The sequence below is a fragment of the Mytilus galloprovincialis genome, chromosome 5, assembly GCF_965363235.1.
Source record: "Mytilus galloprovincialis chromosome 5, xbMytGall1.hap1.1, whole genome shotgun sequence".
NCBI classification, from domain to species: domain Eukaryota; kingdom Metazoa; phylum Mollusca; class Bivalvia; order Mytilida; family Mytilidae; genus Mytilus; species Mytilus galloprovincialis.
This window is the reverse complement of record NC_134842.1, coordinates 8,945,536-8,971,999: the sequence shown is the minus strand read 5'-3', so window position 1 is coordinate 8,971,999 and position 26,464 is coordinate 8,945,536. Positions and strand designations below refer to the sequence as shown.

General features: G+C 34.2%; 1 protein-coding gene across 6 annotated transcripts in view; it reads right to left on the bottom strand.

Annotated features, from left to right (window-relative positions):
- Window positions 1–8,170: 8,170 nt before the first annotated feature.
- LOC143075079 (AP-1 complex subunit beta-1-like) overlaps window positions 8,171–26,464 on the bottom strand; it is a 29,044-nt gene continuing 10,750 nt past the window's right edge. The window contains exons 9-24 of one of the 6 annotated variants that reach the window (XM_076250362.1): window positions 25,969–26,109; window positions 25,396–25,561; window positions 24,476–24,564; window positions 23,500–23,602; window positions 22,695–22,793; window positions 21,421–21,680; window positions 21,166–21,186; window positions 19,322–19,553; window positions 18,842–18,937; window positions 18,212–18,357; window positions 17,165–17,294; window positions 16,173–16,344; window positions 15,719–15,873; window positions 11,366–11,383; window positions 9,312–9,388; window positions 8,171–8,564 (exon numbers count right to left, since the gene is read on the bottom strand). In XM_076250362.1, the coding sequence (XP_076106477.1) occupies window positions 9,314–9,388; window positions 11,366–11,383; window positions 15,719–15,873; window positions 16,173–16,344; window positions 17,165–17,294; window positions 18,212–18,357; window positions 18,842–18,937; window positions 19,322–19,553; window positions 21,166–21,186; window positions 21,421–21,680; window positions 22,695–22,793; window positions 23,500–23,602; window positions 24,476–24,564; window positions 25,396–25,561; window positions 25,969–26,109 (1,903 nt within the window). In that variant the 3' untranslated portion in view covers window positions 8,171–8,564; window positions 9,312–9,313. The remainder of the gene's footprint in view (window positions 8,565–9,311; window positions 9,389–11,365; window positions 11,384–15,718; window positions 15,874–16,172; window positions 16,345–17,164; window positions 17,295–18,211; window positions 18,358–18,841; window positions 18,938–19,321; window positions 19,554–21,165; window positions 21,187–21,420; window positions 21,681–22,694; window positions 22,794–23,499; window positions 23,603–24,475; window positions 24,565–25,395; window positions 25,562–25,968; window positions 26,110–26,464) is intronic. The other 5 variants (XM_076250361.1, XM_076250364.1, XM_076250366.1 and 2 more) reach the window with 5 other exon arrangements.

Below are 26,464 nucleotides of genomic sequence, written 5' to 3'. Positions count from 1 at the left end.
CTCATTTAAATACATCATAAAATATTAAAATGTAAAATAAAGTGCTTGTTATCACTGAATGGTAAAGATTGTTTTAATTTATCAGTTGGTAGTAAAAGTGAATATACATTGTATATTGTATAAAACAATGATTTAAGTTGACTCAACTACTATTCTGGACAAAGAAAGATAACTCCAATCAATTGAAAATTTCTTGTTATTGCACAATATTGTGCAATTAGATATTTCTTGCTATTGCGCAATACTGTGCAATTGAAATTATTTGCTATTGCACAATACTGTGCAATTGAAGATTTCTTGCTATTGCGCAATACTGTGCAATTGAAAATTTCTTGCTATTGCACAATACTGTGCAATTGAAGATTTCTTGCTATTGCTGAATACTGTGCAATTGAAAATTTCTTGCTATTGCGCAATACTTAATATAATAATTTTGGATCCTGATTTGAACCAACTTGAAAACTGGGCCCATAATCAAAAATCTAATTAAATGTTTAGAATCAGCATATCAAAAAAGCCCAAGAATTCAAATTTTGTTAAAATCAAACTTAGTTTAATTTTGGACCCTTTGGACTTTGATGTAGACCAATTTGAAAACGGAACCAAATATTAAGAATCTACATACACAGTTAGATTTGGAATATAAAAGAACCCCAATTATTCAATTTTTGATGAAATCAAACAAAGTTTAATTTTGGACTCCGATTTGGACCAACTTGAAAACTGGGCCAATAATCAACCAGATGCTCCGCATGGCGCAGCTTTATACGACCGCAGATGTTGAACCCTGAACATTTGGGGCAAGTATGGACACAACATTCAAGCTGGATACAGCTCTAAATTTGGATTGTGATTAAATAGTTGACACAGCATAGGTTTCTGACACAGAATGAATGTGGTCTAATGAACTTAAAAAAATTTTTTTGCCTTTGAGCAATTCACTATGCTGTTGAATATTAATCCTCTCAAAAAAATGTTTGAAGAAATTTTCTTTTTATTTATGAAATCTGAAATGAGAAAAATTTAACCCCCCCCCCCCCATTTTTTTTTTCACATCCCCCTTTCCCTTTTATCAAAACTGATCTCAATTCAAATTTCTAATGGAGTTTGCAACAATAACTTCTCATTTAAATACATCATAAAATATTAAAATGTAACTAAAGGTGCTTGTTATCACTGAATGGTAGATTGTTTTAATTTATCAGTTGGTAGTAAAAGTGAATATACATTGTATATTGTATAAAACAATGATTTAAGTTGACTCAACTACTATTCTGGACAAAGAAAGATAACTCCAATCAATTGAAAATTTCTTGTTATTGCACAATATTGTGCAATTAGATATTTCTGGCTATTGCGCAATACTGTGCAATTGAAAATATTTGCTATTGCACAATACTGTGCAATTGAAGATTTCTTGCTATTGCACAATACTGAGCAATTGAAAATTTCTTGCTATTGCACAATACTGTGCAATTGAAGATTTCTTGCTATTGCTGAATACTGTGCAATTGAAAATTTCTTGCTATTGCACAATACTTAATATAATAATTTTGGATCCTTATTTGAACCAACTTGAAAACTGGGCCCATAAACAAAAATCTAAGTACATGTTTAGATTCAGCATATCAAAAAAGCCCAAGAATTCAATTTTTGTTAAAATCAAATTTAGTTCAATTTTGGACCCTTTGGACTTTAATGTAGACCAATTTGAAAACGGGACCAAAAATTAAGAATCTACATACACAGTTAGATTTGGCATATCAAAGAACCCCAATTATTCAATTTTTGATGAAATCAAACAAAGTTTAATTTTGGACCCCGATTTGGACCAACTTGAAACCTGGGCCAATAATCAAAATGTAAGTTCATTTTTAGATTCAACATATTAAAGAACCCCAAGGATTCAATTTTTGTTAAAATCAAACTAAGTTTAATTTTGGACCCTTTGGACCTTAATGTAGACCAATTTGAAAACGGGACCAAAAATTAAGAATCTACATACACAGTTAGATTTAGCATATCAAAGAACCCCAATTATTCAATTTTAGATGAAATCAAACAAAGTTCAATTTTGGACCCTTTGGGCCCCTTATTCCTAAACTGTTGGGACCAAAACTCCCAAAATCAAACCCAACCTTCCTTTTATGGTCATAAACCTTGTGTTTAAATTTCATAGATTTCTATTTACTTATACTTAAGTTATGGTGCGAAAACCAAGAATAATGCTTATTTGGGCCCCTTTTTAGCCCCTAATTCCTAAACTGTTGGGACCTCAACTCCCAAAATCAATCCCAACCTTCCTTTTGTGGTCATAAACCTTGTGTTTAAATTTCACTGATATCTATTTACTTATACTAAAGTTATTGTGCGAAAACCAAGAATAATGCTTATTTGGGCCATTTTGGCCCCTAATTCCTAAACTGTTGGAACCAAAACTCCCAAAATTTCATAGATTTCTATTCACTTAAACAGTCGGGATCACTACCTTATATGGAAATGCATAAATTGGCATACTTATGTTCTCGCACATGTAATTGTTTATTTACATGTGACGCAATTTATTTTTACCTAGGTTTTTGACCAATCCACTAAATGAGTCACAATGCATGATGGACTACTACGTGTTTACAATCAACCAAGAAAACGTGTTATTTACTGAAATACAACACATTTTTTCGTGCAATGCGGGATTCACAATTTCGCTTAGTTTTTCATTTTGTGTATCCTCATTTATAGTTCGTGATATAAAGTATTACTTCCATGCTCAGATTAACGAAGAGTTGTTTCTATGCGAAGAAAAAAGGGTTTGAATTACCCGATATATAGCCATTAACATGTTTGATGATGGCACAGAGATTTCATGTATTTGTCCACCAGAAGCAACGAAACAACAGCGAAAAAACACAATTACACATGATACCTGTTACCTTCTGAAAATATGTCAGAGTTTGTATCTTGAAGTAGATCTATGGCTATAGGCGACGTGTTTACAGATAGAGAACACATTTCTACACAAGGGACATCTGGATTTTCAGATACCGATTGAGAGTCGAGTGGGGGTCCTCGAATATGATCACATTGGAGATCTTCAGTTAGTTCGTTATAGGAAATATCAGAGATTGACAGTTTATTTAATTTTGGTGAAGAAATTCCCCAATTTTCATCAGGCTGTGTATCATGACCAATATTATGGTTTACTGGTGTTTCTAATTGAGATAGACCTGCTAAACATGCACTTCTGATACTTTCATTTATTTCCTTAAGTAGTGGATTTTGATCCAGAGTCTCTAACACTTTTGGTAGGTCAACCTTCACAAACTCTAAGAACTGAGAGCCATTGACAAGAATACGAGATGTTGTATTATAAAGATTGATTTTATACAGTTGCCTTTTTTGGTTGGCTAGTTTTACAGAGATATTTTCTTCTACTGTCAGACCTTCCTCATCAATAGTTTTAGTAATAGAGTGAACTTTTGTGCAGGACGGATCATTAAAATATCTATAAAGTACTATTTTGAAAACCTCAAATAATCCGGCATCACATTCAATAACTAAATTGCCCTTTTTTACAATTGCAACTACTGAGAATTCCCTATCTGAAGCTTCAATTTTCTTTTTCAGTGCTTTCTTTTTGTTCAGTGCGTAACTTTTTGTATGAATATTTTCACTTTTATTTTCTACACACAATTGAGTCCTGGAGGGAGTAAAGACTTGTGCTGGTCTCCGAGTCCTCCTAGATCGAACTGACAGTTGTGACATGATGACGTTTTATAAGTTAAAAATTTGTAGGTTGTCGATAAAAGTTAATAAAACTCTCTTGGCATTGATAAAAAGTTCATATGATGCTAACTTGACGGTGGACAAAGTTCTAAAATCTTTAAAAGTACGACTTCTGCATTAAAAGTTAAAAGTTCGTCAGACAGGCTGGCACTGCCGGTAAAAATTGAATTTAAGTAGTAGTTTACTCGTAGTAGCCCACAATGCATTGTAGTTCATTGAGTCGATTGGTCAGTTTTTCAAGGCCATATTGGCCTTGTGTTTTGGAAATTACTATGCAAATATATTCTGACGTCAGAAAATCTAGAGTTCTCGACATGTTAAACTAAAGTTATAGTGCAAAAACCAAGAAAATGCTTATTTGGGCCCTTTTTGGCCCCCAATTCCTAAAATGTTGGGACCAAAACTCCCAAAATCAATCCCAACCTTCCTTTTGTGGTCATAAACCTTGTGTCAAAATTTCATCAATTTCTATTCATTTTTACTAAAGTTAGAGTGCGAAAACTAAAAGTATTCGGACGACGACGACACCAACGTGATAGCAATATATGACGAAAAATTAAAATTTTTGCGGTCGTATAAAAATCTAAGTACATTTTTAGATTCAGCATATCAAAGAACCCCAAGGTTTCAATTTTTGTTAAAATCAAACTAAGTTTAATTTTCGACCCTTTGGACCTTAATGTAGACCAATTTGAAAACCGGACCAAAAATTAAGAATCTACATACACAGTTAGATTCGGCATATCAAAGAACCCCAATTATTCAATTTTGGACCCTTTGGGCCCCTTATTCCTAAACTGTTGGGACCAAAACTCCCAAAATCAAACCCAATCTTCCTTTTATGGTCATAAACCTTGTGTTTAAATTTCATAGATTTCTATTTACTTGAACTAAAGTTATGGTGCGAAAACCAAGAATAATGCTTATTTGGGCCCCTTTTTGGCCCCTAATTCCTAAACTGTTGGGACCTTAACTCCAAAAATCAATCCCAACCTTCCTTTTGTGGTCATAAACATTGTGTTTAAATTTCATTGATTTCTATTAACTTATACTAAAGTTATTGTGCGAAAACCAAGAATAATGCTTATTTGGGCCCTTTTTTGGCCCCTAATTCCTAAACTGTTGGGACCAAAACTCCCAAAATCAATCCCAACCTTCCTTTTGTGGTCATAAACCTTGTGTCAAAATCTCATAGATTTCTATTCACTTTTATTAAAGTTAGAGTGCGAAAACTAAAAGTATTCGGACGACGACGAAGACGACGCAGACGACGACGCCAACGTGATACCAATATAGGACCAAAAAATATTCAATTTTTGCGGTCGTATAAAAAAAATGAACGAAAAGTAAATATGTAACACATAAACAAACGACAACCACTGAATTAAAGGCTCCTGACTTGGGACAGGCACTTACATAAATAATGTGGCCAATATTGTGACACTTTTCCTGTGTCTAAGAAAGTTTTCCAAATACTAGTCCAAATACAATTTTATTAATCTAGAGCATAGGGCTGGTGGCTAATGGTGTGGCTGATTCAGACTCGTTTGGCTGTGCTGGATGGGAAATCAGAGCCGTTGAAGAACTAATTTTGCGGGTTGAATAGAAAACCTGTGTGACATCGCCATACTCCCCTGACACATAAAAACTTTGCTTTCACAATACAAGTTGCTACCTATGTCACAACTTCCTAGTCATTTCAGCAATCATTTTGAGACAACTTACTAACAAGACTTAAAACAAAAGATATGGTCTAGTATGGTACAGATTTCTTACCATCATAATGATAAATGTGAATTCAATTATTTTTGTGGGTACCAAAAATATTAATGTCCAAGGAATAATAATTAATCTACAGTATCCAAGGTAAGGGAAGTGTGAACCATTCACTGACCATTGACCTCAGACAACTACAAGTGTCCAAGGAATAATAATTAATCTACAGTATCCAAGGTAAGGGAAGTGTGAACCATTCACTGACCATTGACCTCAGACAACTACAAGTGTCCAAGGAATAATAATTAATCTACAGTATCCAAGGTAAGGGAAGTGTGAACCATTCACTGACCATTGACCTCAGACAACTACAAGTGTCCAAGGAATAATAATTAATCTACAGTATCCAAGGTAAGGGAAGTGTGAACCATTCACTGACCATTGACCTCAGACAACTACAAATGTTATCCAAGGTAAGGGAAGTGTGAACCATTCACTGACCATTGACCTCAGACAACTACAAGTGTCCAAGGAATAATAATTAATCTACAGTATCCAAGGTAAGGGAAGTGTGAACCATTCACTGACCATTGACCTCAGACAACTACAAGTGTCCAAGGAATAATAATTAATCTACAGTATCCAAGGTAAGGGAAGTGTGAACCATTCACTGACCATTGACCTCAGACAACTACAAGTGTCCAAGGAATAATAATTAATCTACAGTATCCAAGGTAAGGGAAGTGTGAACCATTCACTGACCATTGACCTCAGACAACTACAAATGTCCAAGGAATAATAATTAATCTACAGTATCCAAGGTAAGGGAAGTGTGAACCATTCACTGACCATTGACCTCAGACAACTACAAGTGTCCAAGGAATAATAATTAATCTACAGTATCCAAGGTAAGGGAAGTGTGAACCATTCACTGACCATTGACCTCAGACAACTACAAGTGTCCAAGGAATAATAATTAATCTACAGTATCCAAGGTAAGGGAAGTGTGAATCATTCACTGACCATTGACCTCAGACAACTACAAGTGTCCAAGGAATAATAATTAATCTACAGTATCCAAGGTAAGGGAAGTGTGAACCATTCACTGACCATTGACCTCAGACAACTACAAATGTCCAAGGAATAATAATTAATCTACAGTATCCAAGGTAAGGGAAGTGTGAACCATTCACTGACCATTGACCTCAGACAACTACAAGTGTCCAAGGAATAATAATTAATCTACAGTATCCAAGGTAAGGGAAGTGTGAACCATTCACTGACCATTGACCTCAGACAACTACAAGTGTCCAAGGAATAATAATTAATCTACAGTATCCAAGGTAAGGGAAGTGTGAACCATTCACTGACCATTGACCTCAGACAACTACAAGCTCTTATGAACAATACAGTTTTGTTTGTAAATGACCCTGTGCAAGAGACCAGTTCAGAGTTGTTTTTGACAAATGAGCAATGTCACAAGGTCAGTGTAAATGACATCAATCACTGAAAACTCTTTATACATACAATGTACTTGAATGGTTTCAATGGTTTTACACCAGTCACTTTTTGGGGCCCTTTATAACTTGCTGTTCTGTGTGAGCCAAGGCTCTATGTTGAAAACCTTTCTTTTACCTAAAATGGTTTTTCTTTTAGAAATTGTGACTTGGATTGAGAATTGTCTCATTGGCACTCATACCACATCTTATATCTATTGACTTATCATTATAAGGAATGTATGATCCAAAATGTACACAGGCTTTGGCAATTTAACTGCAGTGATTCATTTCAATTCTTTTTTATAGCGAACCCTATGATAGTTTTCCATAGATTCACCTGCAAGTTACCTGTCCATTTAAACTTTTGTAAGTTCTATTGTCCCATCTAACAAATACAACAGGTATTGTTCTCTGTATAGTTTATTCACTGGGACCTTTAAATTTCTTCTAGGAGAAATATATCACTCATTGATTAATTTACCTGACCAAAAAATTATCTCCTTTTTTATTGAAATACTTCTATAAACTCACATAAACTGTATGCAATATTGTATTTATTCAATATATCATTAATATATTTTCAATCTGTTCAATATAAAATCTGGTTTAATAATAAAAAGTTTATTTCAGACACATTTTTTAGTATTTTCCAATGAATTTGCATGTTTTTGTTGTTGTTCATTTATAGACTTATGTTTATGAAGACCTAGTTAATTTAAAAATAATAATATTCAAATTTTTATTTATCAAACACACAAAAATATTGAATATTTGATCAGAAATCAACTTTTAATTTTTGAATCAGTATTAATATTAAACACATTAAAAATGAGTTATTTGTATTGAATAAATACAACACATGCAGTTTTATGAGTCCTTACTTAGTATTGGTATAAGTATTTTTTCATCATTGACAGTTCAATTTTTTGTTCAGGTAAATTAATCAATGAGTGATATATTTCTCTTGGAAGAAATTTAAAGGTCCCAGTGAATAAACTATACAGAGAACAATACCGGTTGTATTTGTTAGATGGGACAATAGAACTGCCAAAAGTTTAAATGGACAGGTAACTTGCAGGTGAATCTATGGAAAACTATCATAGGGTTCGCTATAAAACACCTGGACACTGGCATCCAGTATATGATGTAGATTTTCATAAATGAGAGGGAAAAAAGATACCATTTATTTATTTGATCTTTAGTCTGTATAGCTACATGTTCTTTACAAGTATATAGAGTATTACATTGTTTATTATGAATTAATATAACGAAAATTGTAACTGACGGCTTATCACAACAATACATTCTTTTAACCAAACCCAGTAATTTTTTTACTCTCATCAGTGAATGTAAACAACACATGTATGAACAATAATAGCAAAGCCTTTTACAAGATACAATGTTTTATAAAGTATGAATCCAGAAAGCGGTCACACTTGGAATGTACTCTCTAACAATTATTTCACACAACATTTAAAATCGGCAAAATCGTTAATTGTGAAGTATCGTGTCGAGAATCTGAAAAATTTCTGGGAAGATGTCGGGTGTGCCACTTCTTAATGAAACCTGAAAAACAGAAAATAATTTATTTGTTAGATACTTTGATTAAGATCCTACAGAACCCATGGAAAATATATATAAAAAAATAAGCTCAATCTATACTCTCCTTTGTCGCTATTTTGCACATTTTCCCCTTTGATCTTTGTTTTTAATAAATCATGATACTTGCCTGAGATTGAAAAAGTTTTGATAAAAACTAAGGATACACGTGACATCAATGACTTCAAAGGCAAAATAGCGAAAAAACAGATCAATAGATTTTCAAAAACTATTTAAAAAAGTGAAAGCTGCATGTTGAAATGAAAATTGTTCAGAAAGGAAAACTATAGAAAGCCATACAAGTCCAGTCTGCACCAAAAACATTTTCTTCTACTAGTCCGGACACTAAATATCTAAACTTGTCTGTATATGACTATATAAAATTTTGAAAATTTTCACTAGTCTGAATCAAAATTTACTAGTCTGGGGCATCGGACTAGTGGCTAACGGTGCAGACTGCAAGTCCAGCTTATCCACTTGTGCTTTTCTCAATTAAGAAGCTAAAAATAATAAAAAAAAATGTGACCACCTGGAAAGATTTAAAAATATGTAGGAAAATTGTTAAAAAAAGCATGCTTTTCTTTGATAAAAACGCTTTAAAAATTCCCCTTAATTGACAGGATATATATATATATATATATGAAGAACAAACTTGACACAAAAACTAAAATGATATAGCATGCAATGTGCTTCCTACCACAGAAGGTGACGTACATTTAATTGTGCAAAATGGTATCATAGGCTCTCTGTATAACCGTATATACATCCATAGTTCGCGCCTTCAAGGAAAGCTGTCAAATTAAAATTGATACTATTTAACACTTCTCAAGTGAAAATGATCATTTTACTTTGCATGCAATCTTACTGAGGTTTGAGATAGTTCCTGCACTGGAAAAAAATGTCAATACTTTCAGTTATTCACATCATCATGGTGTTATTTACTATATATTTAGACCAATAACTGAAATTACTCGCACTGATAATAGAGACCAGTGTATCAAAAAGTATACACAAATCTTCATACATGAAAGATTATGAATTGAACATTTACAAGACACAAGTTTTAGAATTAATTTTAACTAGACAATAATTTTGACATGAAAACATTTGAGCTATTTAATTGGCAGATCACTGACAAAAATGATGTGTAGAACTTCAGATTATTCCAGGCCAGGAACGTCAATAACTAGTTTTAAATGAACTGTTTCAGAAGCCTATGCACTCTGAGTAATATTTTCAAAAACATGCAACAAAATATTTTAATTGGTTAATAATGTTGTAAACAACGGAAAAATAAACCAATGATATAACATTAATATCCTTTTGATGTATGCTTTATGAAATTACACATAATTAATTTAATAAATACTAAAACATTCAAAAATTTGTGAGTGTATTTTTAATTTCAAAAACACAACAGAGAAATGAACCGTAACAACTGATTTTTTTTCTTTCGTTCAAAATTGAGATTATGTTCTGGTTCATGACTTTATAAGACTTTTATGTGTAATTTATGCTGTTTTTCATTTCAACTTAAAATTCTGATTCCAAGGTGTTATAATGAATAAAAATACATTCACTAACGTATTAACATAAACATGATAAACTTAACCATCTACACTGTCTAATGTAACACTGAACAATATAACAAATCACAAAACACAAAACTATTACATCAATGACTATCTAGAATGTATTTTCTATTTTTCATGCTCAGTGATGTCACAGTTATTTAAAATAATTAAATAAAGTTAAAAATAACAAATAATAACTAGAAATATGGCTGAATTGATTTGAACACTATGAGCTAAATCTTGGCAGTCAGTTTTCACTGGTGGAGGAAGGCCAAGAGAACCACATCCTGCTTTCTATATCATATTCACTCATCCACAATTAACAAATGGCACCATTTAATCCTTTATTTCAACATTTATTTGGTCAATTTGTGTATTTTAAGGATGTTTGCTACTCTGTTTCAAAATTACAAGTTTTTTTAAAAGACTGTTATAAATTGATAGTATAGAAAAAATGGAACTAAAAAAGCAGAAATAAATGAAGGGTCTGTGTTCTTCTTTTCAAAATATGAGCCATTGAAAAATTAGCAGTAAATGATGCTTTCTAGATTTTTAAAACATTTAATATTATCACCTTTTTTTCATTCAAAAACTATTAAAAATAACACGAATTTTAAAAGATTTTCAAATATGGGTTTTCAAAACTTTGAAAAGAAAAAAATGTAGGGGTTAGTGGACAAAATCTTTTATGGCATTATACAGATAAAACCTGAGGACTCCAAAATCTGACAAAAATTCCGAAACCCACACTTTTCTTAATTATTAAATGACAAACTGCAAGACACACCACATGTATATTTCACTATTTTCACCTTGTTATACAAAACACTCAAATTAAACCCACTTTTCCTATTATAACTACTTTCCTGATAGCATTTTAGCCAACAAAAGCATACTTCTGGTTAAAATATCTAGCAACAATATCCATTTTTAAAAAGCTATTTCATAAAATCATATAGTTTCTGTTCATAGCTCCAAACATGAACTTAATACAGAAAAACAGCTGAAAAAAGGAATACCTGATTAAATTCTAATTGTCAAAAATATATTTTTTCCATTTTTTTTATCTCCCCTTAAAAAACACTTTTTTTTCTTAAATGAATTCTTTAAAATCCAAAAACATCTTTTTGCAGCTATTTTTCTCCTGAATTTAAACAACTGCTAGCAATAAATCCAATAAACACATGATCTTACCGTCAATAAATTAACAAACTATTAAAATATCATAATATGATTGATTCAGAGATAGATAGATAATCAATGAAATAAAAGAGAAGGACATATCAAAAACCTAAGTGGTTGGAGGATGGATACAACTCAAGTGGTTGGAGGATGGATACAACTCAAGTGGTTGGAGGATGGATACAACTCAAGTGGTTGGAGGATGGATACAACCCAAGTGGTTGGAGGATGGATACAACTCAAGTGGTTGGAGGATGGATACAACCCAAGTGGTTGGAGGATGGATACAACTCAAGTGGTTGGAGGATGGATACAACCCAAGTGGTTGGAGGATGGATACAACCCAAGTGGTTGGAGGATGGATACAACTCAAGTGGTTGGAGGATGGATACAACCCAAGTGGTTGGAGGATGGATACAACCCAAGTGGTTGGAGGATGGATACAACTCAAGTGGTTGGAGGATGGATACAACCCAAGTGGTTGGAGGATGGATACAACTCAAGTGGTTGGAGGATGGATACAACCCAAGTGGTTGGAGGATGGATACAACCCAAGTGGTTGGAGGATGGATACAACCCAAGTGGTTGGAGGATGGATACAACCCAAGTGGTTGGAGGATGGATACAACCCAAGTGGTTGGAGGATGGATACAACCCAAGTGGTTGGAGGATGGATACAACCCAAGTGGTTGGAGGATGGATACAACCCAAGTGGTTGGAGGATGGATACAACACAAGCGGTTGGAGGATGGATACAACCCAAGCGGTTGGAGGATGGATACAACCCAAGCGGTTGGAGGATGGATACAACCCAAGCGGTTGGAGGATGGATACAACCCAAGCGGTTGGAGGATGGATACAACTCAAGCGGTTGGAGGATGGATACAACTCAAGCGGTTGGAGGATGGATACAACCCAAGTGGTTGGAGGATGGATACAACCCAAGTGGTTGGAGGATGGATACAACCCAAGCGGTTGGAGGATGGATACAACTCAAGCGGTTGGAGGATGGATACAACCCAAGTGGTTGGAGGATGGATACAACTCAAGTGGTTGGAGGATGGATACAACTCAAGTGGTTGGAGGATGGATACAACCCAAGTGGTTGGAGGATGGATACAACCCAAGTGGTTGGAGGATGGATACAACCCAAGTGGTTGGAGGATGGATACAACTCAAGTGGTTGGAGGATGGATACAACCCAAGTGGTTGGAGGATGGATACAACTCAAGTGGTTGGAGGATGGATACAACCCAAGTGGTTGGAGGATGGATACAACCCAAGTGGTTGGAGGATGGATACAACCCAAGTGGTTGGAGGATGGATACAACCCAAGTGGTTGGAGGATGGATACAACCCAAGTGGTTGGAGGATGGATACAACTCAAGTGGTTGGAGGATGGATACAACCCAAGTGGTTGGAGGATGGATACAACTCAAGTGGTTGGAGGATGGATACAACTCAACTCAAGTGGTTGGAGGATGGATACAACTCAAGTGGTTGGAGGATGGATACAACTCAAGTGGTTGGAGGATGGATACAACTCAAGTGGTTGGAGGATGGATACAACCCAAGTGGTTGGAGGATGGATACAACCCAAGTGGTTGGAGGATGGATACAACCCAAGTGGTTGGAGGATGGATACAACTCAAGTGGTTGGAGGATGGATACAACTCAAGTGGTTGGAGGATGGATACAACCCAAGTGGTTGGAGTGGAGGATGGATACAACCCAAGTGGTTGGAGGATGGATACAACTCAAGTGGTTGGAGGATGGATACAACTCAAGTGGTTGGAGGATGGATACAACTCAAGTGGTTGGAGGATGGATACAACCCAAGTGGTTGGAGGATGGATACAACTCAAGTGGTTGGAGGATGGATACAACCCAAGTGGTTGGAGGATGGATACAACTCAAGTGGTTGGAGGATGGATACAACTCAAGTGGTTGGAGGATGGATACAACCCAAGTGGTTGGAGGATGGATACAACCCAAGTGGTTGGAGGATGGATACAACTCAAGTGGTTGGAGGATGGATACAACCCAAGTGGTTGGAGGATGGATACAACTCAAGTGGTTGGAGGATGGATACAACTCAAGTGGTTGGAGGATGGATACAACTCAAGTGGTTGGAGGATGGATACAACTCAAGTGGTTGGAGGATGGATACAACCCAAGTGGTTGGAGGATGGATACAACCCAAGTGGTTGGAGGATGGATACAACCCAAGTGGTTGGAGGATGGATACAACCCAAGTGGTTGGAGGATGGATACAACTCAAGTGGATGGATACAACCCAAGTGGTTGGAGGATGGATACAACTCAAGTGGATGGATACAACCCAAGTGGTTGGAGGATGGATACAACTCAAGTGGTTGGAGGATGGATACAATCCAAGTGGTTGGAGGATGGATACAACCCAAGTGGTTGGAGGATGGATACAACCCAAGTGGTTGGAGGATGGATACAACTCAAGTGGTTGGAGGATGGATACAACTCAAGTGGTTGGAGGATGGATACAACCCAAGTGGTTGGAGGATGGATACAACCCAAGTGGTTGGAGGATGGATACAACTCAAGTGGTTGGAGGATGGATACAACCCAAGCGGTTGGAGGATGGATACAACTCAAGCGGTTGGAGGATGGATACAACTCAAGTGGTTGGAACCCAAGTGGTTGGAGGATGGATACAACCCAAGTGGTTGGAGGATGGATACAACTCAAGTGGTTGGAGGATGGATACAACCCAAGCGGTTGGAGGATGGATACAACACAAGCGGTTGGAGGATGGATACAACTCAAGTGGTTGGAGGATGGATACAACCCAAGTGGTTGGAGGATGGATACAACTCAAGTGGTTGGAGGATGGATACAACTCAAGTGGTTGGAGGATGGATACAACCCAAGTGGTTGGAGGATGGATACAACCCAAGTGGTTGGAGGATGGATACAATGGAGGATGGATACAACCCAAGTGGTTGGAGGATGGATACAACCCAAGTGGTTGGAGGATGGATACAACTCAAGTGGTTGGAGGATGGATACAACTCAAGTGGTTGGAGGATGGATACAACTCAAGTGGTTGGAGGATGGATACAACTCAAGTGGTTGGAGGATGGATACAACCCAAGCGGTTGGAGGATGGATACAACCCAAGCGGTTGGAGGATGGATACAACCCAAGCGGTTGGAGGATGGATACAACCCAAGCGGTTGGAGGATGGATACAACTCAAGCGGTTGGAGGATGGATACAACCCAAGCGGTTGGAGGATGGATACAACTCAAGCGGTTGGAGGATGGATACAACCCAAGCGGTTGGAGGATGGATACAACTCAAGCGGTTGGAGGATGGATACAACCCAAGTGGTTGGAGGATGGATACAACCCAAGTGGTTGGAGGATGGATACAACCCAAGTGGTTGGAGGATGGATACAACCCAAGTGGTTGGAGGATGGATACAACCCAAGTGGTTGGAGGATGGATACAACCCAAGTGGTTGGAGGATGGATACAACCCAAGTGGTTGGAGGATGGATACAACTCAAGTGGTTGGAGGATGGATACAACTCAAGTGGTTGGAGGATGGATACAACTCAAGTGGTTGGAGGATGGATACAACTCAAGTGGTTGGAGGATGGATACAACCCAAGTGGTTGGAGGATGGATACAACCCAAGTGGTTGGAGGATGGATACAACCCAAGTGGTTGGAGGATGGATACAACCCAAGTGGTTGGAGGATGGATACAACCCAAGTGGTTGGAGGATGGATACAACCCAAGTGGTTGGAGGATGGATACAACCCAAGTGGTTGGAGGATGGATACAACCCAAGTGGTTGGAGGATGGATACAACCCAAGTGGTTGGAGGATGGATACAACTCAAGTGGTTGGAGGATGGATACAACCCAAGTGGTTGGAGGATGGATACAACTCAAGTGGTTGGAGGATGGATACAACTCAAGTGGTTGGAGGATGGATACAACCCAAGTGGTTGGAGGATGGATACAAAAATAATTCCACATAAAAATTTATTTTCTATGCTTCCCTATTTGATAAATTGCATTGGGACTCATTTATAAAATAACAGATTGCTGTAGATATTCTTTTAATATAAATCTCCTTATATTTAAACAAAAAAATATATAAAATACAAAATCTGTGTACCCAAAGTGTTCTGAATTCAACATGCTGTATGTTTTTAACCAGATATAAAAATAATTTCAAATTATTTTCATTCAAAAGGATTTTTTTCCAAATTGTCCTTAATTTGAATTTTTCAAATATCTGAATATACGTAAGCAAGTCTTTATTTATGAATTCCTGAAAAGGGAAGTAAAAACACTACATGACAAAATATAAATTACCACAAAGTTGGTGTTTGGTGGTTGTATCTTTAGTTCAGCTAATACCCAAATTCCATTGGTCAGTTTAAGCGACTGGTACAACATATCCTGTCCCTCAACATTTCTTTTGGCAACAGTAAATATATTATTGTTTCTTAACTTAGCTGAAACTGTATCTGTAAAGGTAAAGAGATAAATGTATTATAATAAAATTATACTTTTTATACTGAATTTGTTATTTTCAAAGCTTTTTTCTGCAGTCAATTTTATAAGCAACCTGATAGGCAAATCTGCTGAGAGGTTTGAATAGAAAACAATAAAAATTATAAATATATCAATTAAAGAGCATAAATTAGGGAACCGCCAAAGCAGTGGTCAATTTTGACAATATTATGTCAGAATACTGTAAAAAAAAAACAGTAATAAAAACATAGCAAAAATTTTTGAACTTATAGAATACAATAAACAAACCTACCAGCATTATGTTCAACATTACTAATTGTGTATTGGACTTCGTTTTGTGCAGGAATATCTTTCCATGTTGCTAAGAAAACACGTTTTTCCATTTCACCATCTTCCGTAAAGAATACATGTATGGGCACATTAGTACTAAAGTAAAATACATCTATATTGTTTTTAACAGCAACCTGAAACAAGAATATACTTAAATTACAAATAACATAAGATAGGAAGAACATACTGATACTACAAAATACATGTGTTAAATTTCATTATGAAGGATTCCAACAGTTACAGCTATCATAGCTGGCTTCCTGTAGAGGCAAGCACAGCTTGAAACTGTTATCCAAATTATGTTCTGACTTTTATTACATTTTACAAGTTAGTATTCATCTTGTTGGTAGCTGGACTGTTTTGTCCCAAATTGTGTATATTTTTACGACATACAATGTATAAGCTTGACAGGCAAGGGATTAGGTTTGTGGACAAATTAAAATGTTTTTTACCTCTCCACATTTACTGTCTGTAACGACTGTGGGTTTGGGTTTTTTGCCACTTTTTGTGGATTGAGGAACAATTATGTTTTCATGGATGTTTGATTTTGTGGTTCTGACAAAGTCTGATTACGTACTTTGCTGAATAATTGAATTCATGGTTCACCTTTACCCCATGAAGACTGGTAAACCACACATATAAACCCTGAGTAATCACCACACATATACACCCTTAGTAATCACCACACATATACACCCTTAGTAATCACCACACATATACACCCTTAGTAATCACCACACATATACACCCTTAGTAATCACCACACATATAAACCCTTAGTAATCACCACATACTGTTTGTTGTTTGTTTTTAAGGAGTCAGTTTTAGTGGTAGATGTAGTCTGTTGTTCTGTAAGACTGTTTTAGATATATATTCCTGTTATATCTTACGTGTATTATTTAAAAGATTTTTCATGCTATGTACACTTTTGATTCTCTGATTTAAGTATGTTACCTGTAAACTAGTTAAAGGATCCATTTTCTGGATTGGTCCAGTTGTATTCAGCACTAAAGATGTACTGGCACTCTGATTGGGTGGTAAAGGACTCTGTACTTGTAATGGATTGGCTGGTATTAAACCAAAGCTAAAAATAAAATCATAACCTTTCACAAACTTTTTCAAGAAATTATTTGTCCAATAAAATTTAAGAAATAATTAATGCAAGCTATACTCTATTTTAGTTTTAACATGGGTAGGCATTATATTCGTGTTTTTTTTGCCTGAGCGATAGTGAGGGATAAAATAACACAAATATAATGCCTACCCATGTTAAAACTACAATAAAGTAGTAGCTTGCATCAATTATTTCCATTCTGATTAGGACAATTAGGGTAATTTCTATGTCCAATTGTTATAAGTGTAGCGTGTTTGTGTAGGCTCTTTTATGAACCTCCCTTTCTTGTTTGTAAACCAGCAATGTGATTTTTCAGAGGGAGGGGTGTGAACAGCCAGCATGAATGGTTGTCGTACCTAGGTCAAATATGTCAATTTCCAAATGCAACACATTACACATGTTACAGTCATAATAAATTAATTGTCAACAGCATGTGCATCATTTAAGAGTTTGGAAGTGTTTTAAATTAATGAAATATATCTAATGCAGGATTATTTGATGAAATTCATTATTCTGCAGTAGTCAATGTACGCATGTGCAAACAAATTTTATTGGATTTAGAGCATGGGTTTATTCACAAAGCAAAAGAAGCATGTCATATTAGAATTAAACTTAAAATATACTATCACTAAATTTTTGTTGTTACATAAAAATCAGAAAGTACCCATGATTAAACCAGGCCAGAATTAGTGTTTGGGAAAAGAATAGTGACAGAAGAATAAGCAACCACAAAATCCCTCAGTAGCATGAACCCTCAACCAATAATCAATATTAAATCCCATTTCTTTTAAATCCTTTTAATACATTTATAAGGTTGAATACAATTCTTTTAAACTGTTTCCAAGAAATGAAAGTGCTGTATTCAAATAAATTGCTTTCTTTCTTACCTATTTTTATTGAACTGTATAGCAAATCCAGCCATAGGTTGCATGGCTTTATTACTAAACGTCAGATCCATTATAACTTGGTTATTTTTGCGTATAAATGTTCCTGTAACTTCTAAACCTTTTCCCTTAGCTGCAGGTATCCACACCTTTAATAAAACAATCATTCAGTTATGTGCTTATTGATTAACAGAAATTTAAAAATCTATTTTTCTATGAATCTCAAATTCTGAGTTTGGTATAAAAAGAAATCTGATTATGTTGGAAGATAGTATAAGGCAAAAAAATTAAAACAAATAAAAATTGTAAAGTATAAAAAAAGTCCAAATACATCAAAACATTCTTCACAATGCAAGCAAATTTATATTAAACAAAATACACCTTTAAACTCTCAGAATAGTATATTCTAGGAACGTGAGTTAATTTAAAAAAAATTCTCTCTCAAAGTATGTATGTTTTATAAAAAATGTTTATGTCCTAATGTTGATCTTTCAAACTTTATTTTCAAACAATAAATATAAATTTTAATCTTAAACTCTCAGAAGATCTAGTTCTTGTGCGAGTGATTTAACATTGTACATTGTTTATTTACCTCTTGTGCGAGTGATTTAACATTGTACATTGTTTATTTACCTCTTGTGGTGGAGTATAAGACTGTGATTGTGACATTCCAAAGATATCTCCTAGTCCACCTAAACCACCATCACCTGCAGGGGCTGGACCTCCAAGCTGTAATAGATAAAAGACAATAACGGTAATAGAAATCAGACAATAACAATATCATGTAAACATAATATTCTCAAAGTAAAGAGATATTAATTGCACATAATTGATTGATTGTTCGATTGGTGTTAAAAACAACATCCAGTACACTTGTCAATATCATGGTGGTACATTTTTATTGGTGGAGGAAGCCAGAGACCCCCCCCCCACTTTGAACTTTGAAATTTTGCAGGAAATCTAGCAATCCTACAGGTCCACAAAAAGGAAAAATTGCCTGCATTCTTGCCATTGTTATATTTCTCCCAATAAATGACAGTTATCACAAACAGGATTTGATATGAAGAATTTAAAAGATAAATCTGTTATTTACAAATTCAGTTTAATTCTTACCAAGGAATCTAACCCTTCTCCTAAGAGGTCCATTGCACCAGAGGTCTGTACTGGTGTCTGTGATGGACCACCAAACATCTGTTGTTGTTGGGCCATTGAAGGACCACCCAGGTCCATATCTAGCAGATCTCCTATCAGTGAGTCCACACCAGGTATCACAGTGGCTTGTGGAGCAGCAGGAGCTCCCATGTTTTCTACCACAGCTTGGGTCTCTTGTTCGGCCAAGTTCCCTCTACAAGAATAAATTCCTGTATATATAACTTACAAAAATACATCATGAATCAAGAAAAAAGAACCCATGTGTTTTTGTGGTAATCCTGTCTATACTCATATCAAAGTAGAACAAATGAAGAAGTAGGTGTCTGTCAGATAAAAAATGCACTTCTAGAGAGGGCTTATAATAATCTGGTTGTATTTCTCAGGTTACTTATGTGCAATTTTATTTCTGCATTTCACTTAGTAGATCCTCAGCATTGGGAAATTCTATTTTTATAATAGAACAAGTCGGACATTTAATACATTTTAAATGCAAAATTAAAGGCAGTGTGAGAATTTTTTTCTTGTAATTAAAAAAAAAATCAGAAGGTAACCAATGACCATGTAAACAGCTCAGAATAGAAATCTAATAAAAAACCAGGGCACAGCTTTATACGACTGCAGAAGTCAAACCCTGAACAGTTGGGGTAAGTATGGACACAACATTCACGCTTGATACAGCTCTGAATTTGGATTGCAATCAAGTTTTTGACATAATATGAGTTTCTGACACAAAACAAATGTCGAGATCTTACAAATCTATTGTGCAATATTGTGCAATTAAAGATTTCTTCTTTAAACTTTTCAAAAATTTGGATCAATACCAAGCTTCCTTTTGTGGTTATAAACATTGTCTTAAAATCTTATTGATTTCTTTTTACTAATTCAAAAGTTATTATCCGGAAACAATCCGTCCAGACGATGCTGACGACGACGCCGGCGCCTTCGTGATAAATATATTTTTTTATTTTTGTGGTCATATAATGACTAAATGCAAGAAAATAGATTAATACAAGAATATTTTTGGTTGTAACACAAAGATGCAGAGGTAACATATGGTCTGAATATGTAAAATGGATATTGATAGAAAATGAAATTCGTTCATATCAGACTGTTGAATCACAATGTGTATACAGCCAATAATATTGGACTGCATGAAAAAGCATCATGCAGTATAAAAAACAGAACATTCACTTCCTAAAATTCACATGGATGGAAAGAATCAAAGATTATTTTCAGTCAGAATTTGTACGTAGTTTGACATTATAATATAATACTGTGGATTCATCTATTTTTGTAGGCATCAATTTTCGTGGATTGCTGAAAACTTGCATTTTCGTGGATATTTGATTTGATGGTTTTGCTGTACACAAAGCCTAGTGAAAATATGCTATTTGTTGAACATTCGTATTCGTTTATCTGTACCCACAAAAGTTGGTATCTGATGAATAATAATGAATCCACAGTATTCAGACTTTTTACATAGTTGGACAGAATCATAAACAATTTCAGTCAGTACTGTAATGTTCTTTTGTGAGATAAGATCATAAGAGCATTCATATTCATACACATATAGAAAGTTATATTAAACATTCAATCAGAATTTGTGGATTTCATGAAAATCTGTAAAGAAAAATGTCATGAGCTTAAATTACCGGTAAGTTTAGAAAAAAAAATTTGTAAAATAAATAAATTCTATTTTCATAGAAAATGTCTCTTTTCTTCTTATTAAATTCTCACATATTTCCATGAACCACAAAGACTGATAGCATTGATAATAAATAAAAAGAACATTTGCTGCATCCTACCGTCTAGTGTGCTTCCTGTATCTAAAATGTATTCATAACAAGTTATCTCAAAATTACATAATTTTGTATTTATAGACAGAAACAGGAGAGTCGTTACAAATTTACTTCAGGTAATACTAAAATCATTTAAACAATATTTTTGATATTCCTTTTTATTTGGCTTCATACAGTACAACCTATAATAGATTCGGGTTGATTCTCCTATTCAAGTCTATGCAAAGAAAATACATCTAAAAGGATGGGGTCATTACTTACGATGAAGATTTTGGAGGAAGAACTCTCCTCAGTCCACCTTGACGACCTTCAACAAATGAATTAGGAGGTTTGTGATAAACAGATGCTAGACTAGATATGTGACAAATCAGTTCATCAAGTAATGTTGGTTCTATCAGATCTGTTTCCTCTGAGATCAATGGTTTCTCTGCTAATACTACTTCCTTAGCAGCAGCAGGATCTGTTGATAGCAACCTCCAGTAAATATATCCTCTATCTCTCAAGTCTGGATTGTCACTGTCCTGTTATTGAAAATAAAATATGAAATGTTACATAAATCCTGTTAACTTGAATATTTTTGCAAATCTAAATGTATAAACTTCTGTGCATGGGTTGAATTTGATGCATAAATGATAAATCAATATTATATAAATATCTTCCCTTTGTAAAATCAATTCTGGGGGTGAATATTTTATTCAATTTCAATGTTGACACAAAAAAATCCTCCATGTTTAGGGTATTACAGTTATGAATAAATATAAATGTGGGGTATGCACCTGTATATTATTGTGGACTATATGTTGGTCTTTAGATGTCTTAAAATAACGAGTCAGGTTGAGGTCTGAATGGTGTATAACCTACACCTATTTTCATTCATATCAAAAACAAATTTATCCAAAATATATGCTGTTTTTGTTTATGTTTTCAAAACATACTGGTCTGAAAATTCTTTCTATCTTAGATAGGCTAATCAACTAATTCTGTACTGTAAGACATTACTATTATTAGCCTAACTCTGTACTGTAAGATATTACTATTATTAGCCTAACTCTGTACTGTAAGAAATTACTATTATTAGCCTAACTCTGTACTGTAAGATATTACTATTATTAGCCTAACTCTGTACTGTAAGATATTACTATTATTAGCCTAACTCTGTACTGTAAGAAATTACTATTATTAGCCTAACTCTGTACTGTAAGATATTACTATTATTAGCCTAACTCTGTACTGTAAGAAATTACTATTATTAGCCTAACTCTGTACTGTAAAAAATTACTATTATTAGCCTAACTCTGTACTGTAAGAAATTACTATTATTAGCCTAACTCTGTACTGTAAGAAATTACTATTATTAGCCTAACTCTGTACTGTAAGATATTACTATTATTAGCCTAACTCTGTACTGTAAGATATTACTAAAGTATAGACTTTACAATACTTCATCTATTTTCTAAGATCAATAAGATGACTGATGAGGGTTTGAATAATAATAAATGTTTCTTAATTTATGTGTTAAGACATTTCCTTTATACCTGTGTAGCTAAGCTGAGAACTTGTTGGACTAATTCCTGTGTGTCTGTTGGCCTCTTTAAAAATAACTTCACTATAGCTGTCAACAACTGCAGTTGTACCTGCAAAAAAATAATTACACAAACTTATGTATGCCTAGATTGGGCTAGAATTTGTTATTTTTGTTTCACTATTTCATGATGATTCAGAATCCAGAAGCTACAAATTAATGGGGCACCAATGAGTGACGATTTTTTTAAAAAAAATTTTACCAAAATATTTTTCAAAGAAATTTTTTTATTGACATTAATTTTTATCTCCTATTAAAGCCTGTTTGTCCTATTTAAGGTTCTTTCACATACTGTGGATTCATTTATTTTCGTGGGTACCAATGTTCGTGGTTTGAGGAAAACTTGCATATTCGTGGATGTTTAATTTCTTGGTTTTGACAAAGTATGCATATATTCCTTTAGAAAATTTGCAATTCGTTGAATATTTAAATTCGTGGTTTCCCGGTACCCACAAAATCCACAAAAATTGGTATCCAACGAATATTAATGAATCCACAGTATCATTTACATATCATTTGATATTCATACTCATACTCAGAAATCAACCTATCAAAATACTGGATTTAGTGTTTCAGCAAAAATTTTGTACTTTGAGTACGTACTTAGGAAAGTTTTATGGCCGAGCTATCTGGACTGTGTAACCAAAATATTTCTATCCTTGATAATCAGAAGTTTTACTGTTACAAAATTTTTTAACTTTCATAAATTGGAGACAAAACAAGATAGAAACTATTCAATATCTACATAATTTTTGTACCTGTGAGTTTTCATCTTGGAATCCTTCTAAGAAGCTCTCTAGTAACTCGTCAGCATTGTCAATTCTTTCAGCATACTCTCCAATAATCCAAATCATAGAGGCTCTGTGATTATAAAACAAAATATCAAAAATATGTTCAAATAAAGTGAAGCATTTTCCAGTTAAAGAGGGCTTTATCTGACTTGTTAATTTAACTGAAACAACCCCAGAAAGATTGATTTTAGGGATCATTTAAATATCAAAGGTGAACAATCAACCCATTATAAATAAAAAATATATGAACTAAAATCGTCACAAGGACCACATGAATGTTCCATCTTCCATGCCTATCATTAAGTCAGAAAATGCTATAAAAAGGACAAATCAAAGATACTTTCAAAAAAAAAATCTCTGAATAAGTTACCTTCCCATCATTTCAAATGTAGTGTACTGTACTCCTTTCATTGAGTTGGTTGACCATTATGGAATAACCATTTCACAAATGATATCGGATGTTCCTTTATCGTAAATACAATCCCCTTCCCTTTCATGAAAGTGACCTACCGAATTAGACTATTTACTGGATTTGTTATCACATAAGCAACATGACGGGTGCTACATGTGGAGCAGGATCTGCTTACCCTTCCGGAGCACCTGAGATCACCCCTAGTTTGTGTTGGGGTTCGTGTTGCTTATTCTTAAGTTTTCTATGTTGTGCCATGTGCAGTGGCCATGTGTACTATTCTTTGTTTGTTTGTCTTTTTTCATTTTTAGCCATGGCATTGTCAGTTTAGTTTCGATTTATGAGTTTGACTGTCCCTCTTGTATCTTTCGTCCCTCTTTCATGATATGCATAAGATATATAACTTCAATTTCTGCAATGCACTAGTGAATCTTCTAATTTCTAAATTATCATGAAGTTGACAGTAATACTAGTAATTTTAAAACAGTAATACTAGTAGTTAAATCTCATATATACTATGGATATCATATCTACCTTGCTTCTGGCTCATCCAAAGTGTCCAGATTCTCACAGAGTGTTGCAATAATACTCTCATATTTGTTGGGGTACTTTCTGAAGATATCCTGTCAAATAATATAAAGAATAAGTAACTGGTGTTTGGCATGCATTAAAATATTTTGGCTTTTATTTTTTTTTGAAATTGCTATGAGTATGCCAAAAAAAAAGTAAAATGTCTTTTATATAATACTAAAGATTTGACAACAACATTCAAATTCTTAGAAAAAATACATTAGATTTCATCAAATCATTTCCAATTCCTTTTTACATTTTAACCCTAGGATTTAAAATGTTGATATATATGGGATTGTAAGAATTCTATCTATTCTAATTTTTATTTTTGAATATTTAGTAGAAGATATATTTACAATAACACTAACAGTGTAAACATTGTCACTTGAATGTCACTATCTAACTTATGGATAAGCTTTTAATAAAAACTATATTATTATATAACTATTGACGTTTATGGTGCTAAATATATTTCATAAATTAATTTTACTATGATGATATTATTTCAATTTGTTATGGCAGCTTATTATTTGGATTCTATTTGGACTGACAAGATTAGTTTTTTTATAAGAGAGCATAATCGGAAAGAATATATTTAATCTGACTTGCTCTCTGCACAATAGATAGGCTTTGCTTCAAATATTCAAGAAGTTTGTAACTGGTTTATGATGAGCAATTTTCCTGACCTTATCCAACATAACTGTAATTTTATACCCTTAATCCAAGTGGGCCTCCTCATATATCTACTGACTTATTCATTGTTTACCTATTTTGAATAAGCATGAAAAATTTGCCACTTGATGTGAAGTAAACTACAGTCAACCAATCTTTGACATTTTTTATTTTTATTTGAAGTGAAACTAATACAAATACAAGACTATTACCTTAATAACAACAATAGCTTCCTGTACAACATAGTTGACCTTTGTCTGTATAAGGTCAAGTAATGTGCTGACACACTTCTCTGCTGCTGGTTCTACCTTGATGGCACACCGACCAATAGCTCTGACGGACTTCCTGACAAAGTCTACATCAACCTCTGTGGCATATCTATAATAAAAGGAAAACATTACATAACATCAAGATGCACAACATGTTAAAAAACATACCCCACTCGTTTTGGTTCATTTATATGTTTCATAGTTTATTGTGATGTCCATTTTTGCTAAATAGTATACATTTTCTAAAGGGGCCAGCTGAAGTCTGCCTCCAGATGCAGAATTTTCTCACTGTGTTGAAGACCCATTGGTGGCAGATAATTTTTTTTTTTTTTAGGCTTAAAATCAATTCATAAGAGCACTAAAATACTGAAAAAGATAGTGAAGTCCATATTTTCAGAAAGTCATTTTGAAGTCAGAATTTTACTACATCAAGAATGTATGACTGGGTTAAATAAACTGTTTAGTACTAAAAATGTGCAAATGTTGATATGAATCAGTTCTGTCACACAAACTTACTCTTTTAGTTCCGCCAGAACTTGTGCTATATTAGCTTGGCTTGTCAATCTGATCATTATGTCCAATTTCTCAAGTTTGACATATATAGGATCATTGTACTTCACAAAAAATACTTTCATCTCATTCTTTAGGATGTCTGATCTGAAATAAAAAGAAATAACTGAAACATTAAAGAAGAAAAGGCCTCACAGCATCATTAAACTTTACAAAGTGTATCTGCTTGTTTAAGGTTATGAAGTTTGCCAGATCTATAAGTGCTTGTTTATCTTCTTAATCAATTTTTTTTTGGTCAGTGTTCATATATTTCAATAATTACAATTAATTAAAAAGGAAAATTGCAGTAAGTATCATATAGGAAACTCCTAAAAATATCTACATTTCACCCTGAGTTTCATCTGGAAACAGCTGAAAAATTTTGAACTGGGGTAAAACTTTCTAGTTAGTATTATGTAGACATGGCATTTTTTTACAACACCAATTTCATTCAGCCATAAAG